The sequence below is a fragment of the Meriones unguiculatus genome, chromosome 6 (assembly GCF_030254825.1).
Source record: "Meriones unguiculatus strain TT.TT164.6M chromosome 6, Bangor_MerUng_6.1, whole genome shotgun sequence".
NCBI classification, from domain to species: Eukaryota; Metazoa; Chordata; class Mammalia; order Rodentia; family Muridae; genus Meriones; species Meriones unguiculatus.
In genome coordinates, this window is record NC_083354.1 from 44948815 (window position 1) to 44960675 (window position 11861).

At 48.4% G+C, this 11861-nt stretch overlaps 1 protein-coding gene across 3 annotated transcripts; it reads left to right on the forward strand.

Annotated features, from left to right (window-relative positions):
* Positions 1-4047: 4047 nt before the first annotated feature.
* Glyctk (glycerate kinase) lies at positions 4048-9180 on the forward strand. 3 transcript variants are annotated; one of them, XM_021639889.2, is made up of 5 exons: positions 4048-4153; positions 6078-6493; positions 6693-6844; positions 7464-7639; positions 7943-9180. In XM_021639889.2, the coding sequence occupies exons 2-5, from the start codon at positions 6117-6119 to the stop codon at positions 8810-8812; spliced, it is 1575 nt and encodes a 524-aa protein (XP_021495564.1). In that variant the 5' UTR covers positions 4048-4153; positions 6078-6116; the 3' UTR covers positions 8813-9180. The 3 variants fall into 3 exon arrangements, with proteins under 3 accessions (XP_021495564.1, XP_021495562.1, XP_021495563.1); XM_021639887.2 differs by lacking the exon at positions 4048-4153 and adding an exon at positions 5494-5964; XM_021639888.2 differs by lacking the exon at positions 4048-4153 and adding an exon at positions 5495-5920.
* The last annotated feature ends 2681 nt before the right edge of the window (positions 9181-11861 follow it).

An 11861-nucleotide genomic window follows, 5' to 3' on the forward strand; every position in this document is an offset into this window, starting at 1 on the left:
AGTGAAGGACAAGACAGTCATCTGAAGCAATTTTAGGAGAAACAGCTGCTCCCAATATGGAGTTCATGACAGTCTGAGTTCTTTTCATAAATTAGTTTGGGCTGGTGAGTTGGCTTAGTTGGTAAGGATGTTTGTTGCATAGCCTGAGTTTGGTCCCCATGTGAATGTGGAGAGAGATGATCCCACAAAGTTGTCCTCTGGCCTCCACATACACACTTGTATCTACACATATACATTACAGATAATAATAAACAAATAATTTAAAAAATCAGTCATATTGTCATTGTGAATTTAAGATGGATCATTTGCAAAGGTTCTCTTTTTGAGCCATCACTGCAAAACAGGCTTACTCCAAAGGCTGTAAGTGTTTGTTCTTTTTTTGTTTTTTTGTTTTTGTTTTTTTTTTTTTTTCTGAGCTAAATATGAGTGTCCCTGACCAGGGAATACGGACTCAAGTTTTGCTTGTATAGCACTTTCCACCGTGGAGGCAGTTATATGTAATAATTTTATAGGCACAGAAGAAAGTATAAATCCTTATATTTACCAAAACAGGGAAGCCTCTCTGCAGCTCTCATGCTGTCTGATGGCATTCTTACCTCTTGGATTGGTAGAAGCCTGTGGGCTATTAACTTAGTAAGTTACTGCACTCCAGAGATTTTACTTGATAGTCAAAGTGATGTTAGGTTGGATAGAGAGGCAGGTGATAAATGTCTATTAAGGGAACAAAAAGTTTGGCATGATAGCTCACAGAAAGAGGCTGAGGCAGAAGGATTGCAATGAGTTCCAGGTCAACCTGGGCTACATACGAAGTTCCAGGCCTAGAGTATAGCATGAAACACTCTCTCAAAACAAAACAAAACAAAAACCCATTAAACTATGGGCTGGAGAGATGGCTCAGCAGTAAAGGGCATGTGATGCTCTTCCAGAGGACCCTTGTTCAATTCCAATCTTCCACATAAGCCAGCTCATAACTGACTATAACTTTAATTTCAGGGGGCCTGACACCTCTGGTCTCCTATGACACCTGCATATATATGTATGTATGTATGTATGCATGTATACCCTCATAGAGGCACACACATACAAATAACTAAAAATAAATGTTCAGAAACACCAGACGAAGCCAGGCATGGTGGTGCATGCCCATAATCCCAGCACTCAGGGAGGCACAGCCGGAACTCTGTGAGTACAAGGCTAGCCTGGTCTACAAAGTGAGTCCAGGACAGCTAAAGCTACACAGAGAAACCCTGTCTTGAAAAACCAAACCAAACCAACCAAGCCAAACCAAACCAAACCAAACCAAACCAAACCAAACCAGATCTAAGCAATAATAAAAACTCAAGGGAACTAAAATTTGCCCAAGATAATTTTAGCTCTAGATGTGCCACATTCTAATTCTCCAGAATCATAGAATTCCAGTTCGTTGTCTTCAGAATCTTCCATTTAGGGATGGCTTCCAGTCCACTGAGAGCTGCTATTGTTGGAATATTTGTATCTCTCTAAAATTTCCTGTTGAAACCCTGTTCTCAATGCAATAATGTTAAGAAGTAGGGTCTTTATCAGGTGTGGCGATGTAAACCTTTAATTCCAGCACTCCAGAGACACAGGCAGGCAGATCTCTGTGAATCTATTCTATATAGTGAGTTCCAGGACAACCAGGAGTACATCGTGAGAGCCTGTCTCAAAACATAAAAAACAAAACAAAACCCAGGTTAAAAAAAAAAAAAGACTTTCAGAGATAGTTCCTGAGGGTATGTTCATTGTAAATGAGATTAAATCCTCTTCAAACAGGCCCTTCCACTCTCTCTGTGAAGTCGTATTTTATTTCCTCAGGAGGATACAGTGATGTCATTTTGGAAACAGAAATAAAATCATGGCCAGACATTAGACCTGCAGATAACTTGCCTATTTTGTATGTGTGTGTGTGTTTATTTGGGTGCACGATTACGTGAAGGCCAAAAGAGAGCCTTGGGTGTTATTGTTCAGGTGCTTTTCATTTATTGTTTTAATTAATTTACCTCTTTTAAATTTGTATGTATGTATGAGTGTTTTGCATGCATGTGTGTAAGTGCAAAGGACATGGTGCCCTCAGGGGCTGGAAGAGGGCACTAGATCTCTTGGAGCTTACAGACGGTTGTAAGCTGCCATGTGGGTACTGGGAGTAGAATCTGTCCTTTGGAAGAGTGCTCTAAGCTGTTGATCTATCTTTTCAGTCCCCCATTTTTTTCTTTTTTTTTTTTTTTTGAGACAAGGTCTCATGTAGTTTAGACGGACCTTAAACTACATAGGCATAGGCAAGGAGGACTCTGACATCCTCATTCTTCTAAATGTTGGTTTATAGGCGTGCATCTTTACGATGCATTGGTTTGGTTTATGTAATGATCAGACCAGGGCCTTGTGCATGTTAATCAAGTACTGTATCAGCTGAGCTACAGTCCCAGCCCTGTCTCCAACTAAAGCAAAACCAAGATTTCCTTATGTGTATAAGTGTTTGCCTCATGTATGTATGTGTACCACATGAATGCCTGATGCCTGAGGAGGTCAGTTGAGGGCATCACTTTCCCTGGAACTGGAATTCTGGATAGCTGGAATTCTATCATTCTGTCCTCTGGGTGCTAGGAACGGAGCAGGACCTTTGCAAGAGCAACAAATTTTTTAAACCACTGAACCATCTTTTCAGCGCCCTGAACCTTTTAAAAAAGTACTCTATTGACATTCCTACACTATTTACAAGACGCATTGAACAGCAAGAAGATTATGCCCACTGAACTGTAAAGTCCTGCTTGGTATTAAAGTGATCTAATTCTTATTTGTATTTTTATTGCCCTGTAAACAAACAGCAACTAGAATTTCTTTTTTCCTCATCTATTTATTTATTTATTTACTTATTTATTTAAAGGAATTTTGAGACAGGATCCCACTGGGTTGCCCAGACTGACAGGGGAACAGAAATGTCTTCGGAAGGGATTCCACAAAAGGGAAAGAGATGTTGCTGAGTGGATGAAGTAGCACAAAGTAAGGAAATTTAGACATGGGGTGTGGTGTGGTGGGGTTGGTGATTAAGCTTCTCAGTTACACAGTAGTACACACCTGCAATTTTAGTACTCTGCAAGCTGAGGCAGGAGGATCATGAACTTGAAGCCAGCTTAGGCTAAAAAGTGTGTCCCGGGATATGTCGTGGAAGGCGGGGTAAAAAAAACCCCAAAACTTCTCAAGGAAACATGTTTGAAGAAATCCTTTCCAACAGTAACCAAAAACAAAACAAAACAAAACAAAAGTGTGGACTCAGCCAATAGTTGATATTCGAATGTAGGGAGGCTTTATGCTTGGATCACAGTGGATACACGGTGAGAGCAGGGGAAGGGAGGAAGAAGGCTTACGTTCATTTTTGATTACAGGCAGTTTGCACTTGTGTGTTCAAAGATCAAGGAACAGACATCTTTTGCTGAGTTAGCTGTACGGGGTGGCTTATGGGAAATAAGGTAAACATCAATGAGTTGCCTTGGAATTTCATGATGCGGAGGAGCATGGATGACCTTAAATCTCTCTCTAGAGGAATGTGTTCTCTCGGACGGTTCAGCCCGTTATCTGGCACCTAACAGGAATTCAGGGCGTTTTTGATGACTGACTAGATCTAACGGGATGCAGCAGAGGAAAGGATCATTACAAATCACTAAGAATCCGCTGCAGGAATACACAAACCGGAGGCCTCTATATGCATCTTTTCAGGTTTTCTGGCGCTCAGTGAGGCTTTAAAGTTCTAATCCACGCTACTGGTCTCTAGGGCGACCCCAGACCGGCCATTTCCGGATTAATCCCCACCCACATGGAATACTTCCGGTTCTCCAGCGACGGAAGCTGCGGAAAGATAAGTTTGTGTCTCAAGGACATACAAGGTTCTTGAAAATCATTCCTGGCCCGGACAGAAGCAAATCCAGGCGACAGCAGCCCCCTAATTTTGCGACAGCTAACACTGCGCGGTAACCATTTCCTCCGTTAGATTACAGGCTACCAGCCTCGGGCGACGTCACTTCCGGTCACCTGGCGGTTGGCCAAATCCGGACGTGATGTCAGCTCCACTTGGTTCCGGGAGGAGTCTAGGCTGGTCTTCGCGTGTCTGCTAAAGAAACCCGGGTGCACGGGAGCTGGGAAGGTGTAGTATCTTCAAAAGAGTTGGAAATTTGGCAACTAAAAATGCAAGTCGTCCAATTAAATTTAGATTTACCACAACGTAATAATTACTTACAAATAATTCCAAATATGCTGATCGTAGTTATAATAAAAAGTTACTTATCAGAAACTTAAATTTCACCAAAACTCCTTTTATCTGGCAGTTTTGGTTTTCAACATTTTTTTTTTTTACTGGATTCTATTGGGGATCTTCTAGGCTTTTGCCTCTCAGTGAAATAGAAAGTTCATCTGGGCCTGAGCATTATGTTTTAGATGCTAAGATGGGCTTGTCCCCGACCCCAGTGGTTCCTTACACGAAAACCGGACATGTTTACAGACATCCCACAGCGGCCCCGTGTATTCCCTATCACAACACAGCTGGCTTCCCCCCCCCCCCCACAGGTGGTGGGGGAAGCCAGCTATGAACTACAAGGCTAAATGGCACAGGTCTGGAAGTTGTCACATTATTTAGGAGTGGGATATAAACTATTATCTGGAGTTTTCTCTGTTGCTTTGGACAGAGAATTGGAAAGCCTGAAGTGTCAGGAAAACGAGAAATGTCAGTCTTCCACCACTGTGGAGAATTCTATGACTGTATGCATGATAGGGATGGTCTTTCCCACAGCTCTATGCTTTCAAGTTCCCTGAGAGAATTAGGCTTCATTTCACCCCACCTCTCATCCTGCAAATGAGCTCAGACTGAGAAAAGATATACTATACTCCTTAAAAAAGCTAGAACCCCAATTCCTAGACTCCTTCCTCTTCTGTTCACGCTTACTGAGACAGCTGTCTTTCAGCATAAATTACAGTAAATTGCCTGTTTTTAGGGGCTTTAATGTAGCTCAGTGGTAGAGTGCATACTTGTCACGTGCAAAACTCTGGGTTTACTCTCCAGGACCCTTCCATCTCTGGTTTTATTGTTCCTATATTTACCCTGTATAGCTTCCTGACCTTTACTCCAAGACCTTTCTGGTTTTTACTCTGACCATTGGGGAAAATGATTGGGCAGTTACTGGAGCCTGGCCTTTGCCTGCTCCAGCTCGGGGCTCTTTCTGCTATGAGTGGTGTAACTCAGGACTTGTTTTGCTATCACGGAGCCAGAAAGGGGTGTTCCTGGCAAGGCTGATACTGACCAGCTGTGTGGGTAGAAGGGCTTTTTTTTTTTTTTTTTTTTGTCCTGTAGATTGGGCCCCACAGCACATGTCTTCTTTCATATAAGAAGAAGGTCTCACCTTGCCAAAGGTCTCGCCTTGAGACAGATTTGTAGCTTCCCCTGATTTGTGTCTGGACCTCTTGCTGAACTAGTCTGGGTTGTGGGATTCCTTGGGTTGTGAGATTCCTTTCCACACGAACCCAGCATTCCCAGACTATTCTTACGAGCTAATGAAATAGAGCAGGCTAGAGGTCAGTGGGCTTGAGCTCAGCTGGTGGGACAACCAGCAGCCCTCCCCCCTTTTGGCAGTAGAAGTGGTAAAGAGATAGAGCAGAAGTGTCAGAAAGGGGCACTGCCTTGATGGGAGGGCTTGGAAGTACAGGTGTGGAAAAAGAATGGCACAGGAGCCCACCGGTAGGAATGACTTACTCTGTGAATGATTAACTGCCTGGCAAAGGAGGTGACCTAGGAGGACGGTCCACTTAACAGGAACTTTGGACTTGGGGCAGAGTGTCTAGAAGACTGGTGTGTGGTTTACAGAAGAAGAGGACGTGGCGGGGTGTCAGGGCTGGGCTTTCAGGACTGGAGTAAGATCAGGTTTGCTGCAGGCTTGATGACTTTACCTTCAGTTTTCATTTCAGGTGGTTCATTCTTGCAGCCATGGCTATGGAGTCCACCAGCCCTGAGCCCTCAGAGGGGTGTCCATGATGGTGGGGTGGTGTCTTTGGCCTCACTCATTCTCCTCCCTCTCTAGGCAGCTATGAATACAAGGCAGTGCTGAGAGAAGCAGGGTATGGCTGCAGCCCTACAGGTCCTGCCCTGTCTCCTCCGAGCCCCGTCACGTCCATTCCTCTGGGGACCTCCAGTGGCCCGGATGGCTAGTGGTAAGGCCTTGGCAGAACAGGCCCGGCAGCTGTTTGAGAATGCTGTGGGAGCCGTGCAGCCAGGACCCATGCTGCAAAGGACACTGTCCTTGGATCCAAGTGGCAGGCAGCTGAAGGTGCGGGACCGGAGCTTTCAGCTGCAGGAGAACCTCTACCTAGTGGGTTTCGGCAAGGCTGTCCTGGGTATGGCGGCTGCAGCTGAGGAGCTACTGGGCCAGCATCTTGTGCAGGGTGTGATCAGCGTTCCCAAGGGGATCCGGGCTGCTATGGAGCATGCTGGAAAGCAGTAAGAATCTGTGGCGTCGGGGGAGGGCTGCCCTGAACTGCCCTGTGGAGGAAAACCTCCCTTCGTCCTTGGCCTCCCTATCTCTTGGGCCTTGCCTGGTTTCAAGACAGGCGTCAGTGGGCATCCATGCTCAAAAGTCAAGGTGGTGGTGGGGGAGGAGCCCACCCTATTTCTTCTTCCCTGTTTGCTCCCTCCTCAGAGAGATGCTCCTGAAGCCACACAGCCACATCCAGGTGTTTGAGGGTGCAGAAAACAACTTACCAGATCGTGATGCACTGCGGGCTGCACTGGCCATCCAGCAGCTGGCAGAGGGGCTCAGTGCTGATGACCTGCTGCTTGTGCTCATCTCAGGTTCGAGTCCCAGATCAGCTGAGAACAGCTGAAAGTGATGCCCCAAATACCAGATCCGAGAGAAGGTGATCTGAGCCCCCATGGTCACAGGGTGAAGTCGGGGCCAAGGGAGTCAGTGAGGCACCTGGAGGGAACCTTGTGGGTAGTGTCCAGTCAGGCAGCTGTCCTGAGCTGTGAGGTGCTCCTCCTGATCATTCTGTAATGGTGAGGGCACAACTGGGCACCTAACGCTAACACACATCAGAACCTTTGGAAAATGTTGCTGCCTGCCACAGAGTCAGCCAGGCTCTAGAAACTGTTTCCAGCTCCCACAGAACTCTCTCCTTAGTTATCTGCTGTGTTTTGTTTTTTTTTTTCTTTTTTTCTTTTCCTTACCTTTAAATTTGCTTTATTATTTTTGTGACACTGGGGATCGGGTTCAGGGCTTCACAGAGGCTTTGCTACCAAGCTTTATACCCAGCCTTTCTAGCGTCTTCTGGGATGTAGAGGACCCCAGGTAGGGGACACCTTTACTCCATGTCCACAGGGTGGCACTGTAACTCCACCGTCTTAGTCCACTTCCCTTGTGGCCTGCCTGGTTCCCTGGGTCTGGAACCTGACACCCTCCCTGTCTCTGCAGGTGGGGGCTCAGCCCTGCTGCCTGCACCCATCCCACCTGTCACACTGGAGGAGAAAAAGACGCTCACCAAGCTGTTGGCAGCCCGTGGAGCCACAATCCAGGAACTGAACACTATCCGAAAGGCCCTGTCCCAGCTGAAAGGTGGAGGGTTGGCTCAGGCCGCCTACCCTGCTCAGGTGCATTAATCACTTCTTCAGCCAGCCTGTGGCTCCCCACAGATGACAGGTAGATGAAAGCTCAGGCCAACATACAAGTTGGCAGGAGCCTTGTCAAAGGAAGTCCTGGGAGGAGGCCAAAAAAAGGGTAAGAGGCAGGCTCCCTGGTTAGGTGTTCTCCCAGCCCACCAGAAAGCTGCAAGAAGTGGATGGATGTGGGCGAGGAAGGGTGCAGGTGCTGCACGCTCAGGGCCAGTTTTTCCTTAAGAGCTCTGGGACATGGAAGAGGCCAGACTGAGTCTTATTTTGTGGCTTTTTGTCTAGGTGATAAGCCTCATCTTGTCAGATGTGATTGGGGACCCTCTGGAGGTGATCGCCAGTGGCCCTACGGTGGCCAGCACCCACAGTGTGCAAGATTGCCTGCACATTCTTAATCGCTATGGACTTCGTGCCGCTCTTCCCCGCTCTGTGAAGACTGTGCTCTCTCGAGCTGACTCTGACCCCCATGGGCCACATGCCTGTGGCCATGTGCTCAATGTGATCATCGGCTCCAATTCTGTGGCGCTGGCTGAGGCTCAGAGGCTAGCTGAGGCACTGGGCTACCATGCCAGGGTGTTGAGCACAGCCATGCAGGGTGATGTAAAAAGCGTGGCCCAGTTCTATGGGCTGCTAGCCCGGGTGACTGCAGCCCGCCTTACTTCATCCATGGCTGGGCCTCCCTTGGAGGAAGAGGAGGCAAAACTCCATCAGCTGGCAGCTGAGCTCCAGCTCCCAGACCTACAGCTGGCGGAGGCTCTGGAAGCTGTGGCAAAGGCTGAAGGCCCAGTCTGCCTCCTGGCTGGTGGGGAGCCCACGGTTGAGCTGCAGGGATCTGGCAAGGGCGGTCGGAACCAAGAACTGGCCCTGCATGTGGGAGCAGACCTGGGAAGACAGCCGCTGGGACCCATTGATGTGCTCTTTTTGAGTGGAGGCACCGATGGGCAGGATGGGCCTACAGAAGTGGCCGGGGCCTGGGTCATGTCTGATCTTGTCAGCCAGGCTTCTGCTGAAGGCCTGGACATAGGCGCTTTCCTTGCCCAGAATGACTCATACACCTTCTTTTGCCGCCTCCAGGGTGGAACACATTTGCTACATACAGGGCTGACAGGGACCAATGTCATGGATGTCCACTTCCTGATTTTTCGTCCTCGGTGATGGCATAAGTTCCCATTTTGAGCCTGTGTAAGAGACCTGCAAGGGCAGAATCTCCTAGCAAGATTGTGGGCTACCTCTCAGGGTCGCTTTAGGACTCCCCCTCTCCTTAGCCTAGCTCCTTGGATTTCCACCCACCCTCCACAGGTTTACTTTATATTCGCTCCCACAACTAGGTTAGAAGGTGGGGTCTCCTTTCAACCCCTACTTTCTGTCATGGCAGCAGGTTAGGCCCAGAAGAAGCTCCTTGGCCAGTTCACAGTCCTCATTTTCTCCCCAAGCCCTTCTCCCCAGGTCCTCAGCCTTTTTCTTCCATGGATTGAAGTTAAGGAGTCTGAAAATAAAAAAAGGAGCATGTTGTGGGAGTCTCAGCTCATCTTCCCTCTGTGCTTCTTAGTGCAGATCTCCAGAGGGCCGCTGGGGAGGAGAACATGGTCTGTTCCCAGCAATAGCACCAACACCTCACAGTTTCTCACGCCCTTCTTTGCTGGGCACACTCAGGGTCCGCTGATGGGAATCCGGGGGTTGAATCTGGCTCCTAGCAGCCTCAGTGTGGGTCAACAGGGCAGGCTTAAGGATAGTTACCCATTTAACCATAACTCCCTGCTGCAATCTGGCCCTGGTGTCTCCTCTCCTGCTGTATCCTGACTGCATGGAAATTCTCTACTTGGCACCAAGGGCCTTCCTTTTGTATTTGGACCACTCTTAGCTTTCTTCTTCACTCTCTAGTTATCAAGGGGTTTTTCCAGGCTGTGGGGCATTGATCTTATTCTCCTGTGTCAGTTTATCCCAGGCTAAACATGTCACATTCCACAGCTGCTTCGCTGGGTGCAGTTGGGCCTCAGTGCCAGCATTTCAGTGTGTGTGTCTTCAGCACTAGAGTGGTAGGTCAGAGCAATGAAGAGGTTCAACACCCCCTCACCCCATCCTGTTACAGCTGGCAGAGGTGATTCCCTTGGCTTGGCCTGCAGCCACTGGCCTGGTTCCCCTTGAGCCCTCTTGCTCAATATCAGAGCCCTCCGTTGGCTATCCTCACCGTGCGCCACGGCTCCAATCCCTATATGAGTGAGCAATAGAATCACATAGGAATAAAAAGCCATAGAGAACAGTGAGGCCTGGGACTGCTCCTATGGGCCCTTCTTCCACTGTGAGGGTATGAGGGGCTCTAGGCCAGAGCAGATGTGTCCTGGGAAGAGCCTCCTCATTGGGAGAACAGTGAGGCCTGGGACTGCTCCTATGGGCCCTTCTTCCACTGTGAGGGTATGAGGGGCTCTAGGCCAGAGCAGATGTGTCCTGGGAAGAGCCTCCTCATTGGGCCCTGGCCAGTCTGGCTAACAGTTGGGCCATGACCTGGAGACCAGGCTCCTGAGTGTTCTGTGGACTGGGAGGAAGGTAAGCAAGGCAAGCTGGCTCTGAGGACCACGGAGATTTAGGGAAGTGGAGTGGTTTGTACTGTTTTCTTTCCTTCTTGCGTAGAGGGTCAAATTCTCAAGGGATTTTTGTCTTTCTACCGGTGTTCTGCCATCCTCCTAGGAGTAGTCCTGCCCCTGTGTCCTTGACCTTGGGGACATACTCCTATTGTCCATCAAATTGCAGGCAAGGGCTTTCGAGAGAACAGGTCTGGGGCCCAAGGGCTTTTCAGCCTACCCCGGTGTCTTTGTGTGGTGAGCATGTGAGATGTGAGCCCTGGACACTGCTGTCAGAATGCGTCTGTAGTGAACCCACAGGTGCTCTTCAGAGTAGGGTTGCCCATGGGGATGGCTGTCCCCACTGTGTGCCGAGGGCTGTCCATACAGGTAGACTGTTTCTGGAGGCTCTCCTTGTTTACCTCGGTCCCTTTCCCGTACCTGTGCTTTCAGAGTCTGGGGGCTAAGGTCTGTATTAGGCCCCACTAGAGCAAACAGTTTGTGGGCTTAACCCATTGGATTGGCTTACCTATATATTTGGTCAGTCTAGATGATAAAAATATGCAAATCCCTTATAATGCGAGCTCAATGGGACTTTTCCCCTCCACCAATGTCATTTATGTAGCTGGGCTTGGTGGCACAGGGCTCTAATCTCAGGTACTTGAGAGGCAGGAAGGCTGAGAGTTCCTGGTTAGCTTGAGCTACAGAGTGAATTCAAGGCCAGCATAAGCAATCCCATTTCAAAGAGCTTTAAAATGAGGGCTTGGAATATAGTTAATGATACTTACTATTCTAACGTGTGAAGCCCTGGATTCAGTTCCCAGCGCTGAAAAGTAAAATAAATGAATGAGTGGCTAAACTCACATGGACCTTATTAATTATGGATTGTTAAAGATACTCCCCTCCTTTGGCTTTTAGCTGCCATCTCTCCTGACAGGTTTTTGCTGCCTAAATCCCCGCTTCATCTTCATGTGCTTTCCACTTTCTATAGCTAGAGGGTGCCCAGCCCCCCTTTATGTTAAAGCCTCCTCATTTTCTGCACTTGGTATGAGCTGTGAGTCTGGAGAGCCTTTTGGGGTCAGCTTATCTAAGCCCATTTGTCCTTTAGCTGGAGAATTGGAGAAAACAGCTTATCAGGGACTGCAGAGCAAGTTGGTCACAGACCAAGTATGAGAACTTGGTTTGGATCCCTTTGGTCATTCTCTGCTGCCCTTTGGGGCTCAGATACCATGGGGCCAACCCAAGGCTCACGCAGAGTTAGGGGAGGTACCTTTGCTCTCCTTGTTGTCCCTCAGTTGTTTGAGGATGGTGGCGTGACCATACTTGGTCTCTTCAGGGATCTATAAAGCAGAATTGTTAGTCTCCTTGTGGCTTGGAAGGGCAGCGTGCTGAGTGACTTGATGCATGTGAATGGCGGGCTCCTACACAAAGGTTTATGTGCACCCGATCGCGCATGTGTAGGGTGTGACCGGTACAGCCTCCAACCAGTCACTGAGCAGGCCTCAATACCGTTGCGCTCCATTCCAAGATGTAGGCAGTCTGATGTAGTTAGAATGTTTGTGATATTGTGAAACATATTACAAGGGCAAGGAAGACCTTAAAGGCGGGCAGAGGCAGGACGGCAAAGGGCCTCATGTGTCCAGCTG

Excerpts from the sequence above, each read along its gene's own strand:
- Glyctk (XM_021639889.2), top strand. The coding sequence starts at position 6,117 with ATGGCTGCAGCCCTACAGGTCCTGCCCTGTCTCCTCCGAGCCCCGTCA. Across the intron at positions 6,494-6,692 it reads ATGGAGCATGCTGGAAAGCA|AGAGATGCTCCTGAAGCCAC; the intron begins GTAAGAATCTGT and ends CTCCCTCCTCAG. Across the intron at positions 7,640-7,942 it reads AGGCCGCCTACCCTGCTCAG|GTGATAAGCCTCATCTTGTC; the intron begins GTGCATTAATCA and ends CTTTTTGTCTAG.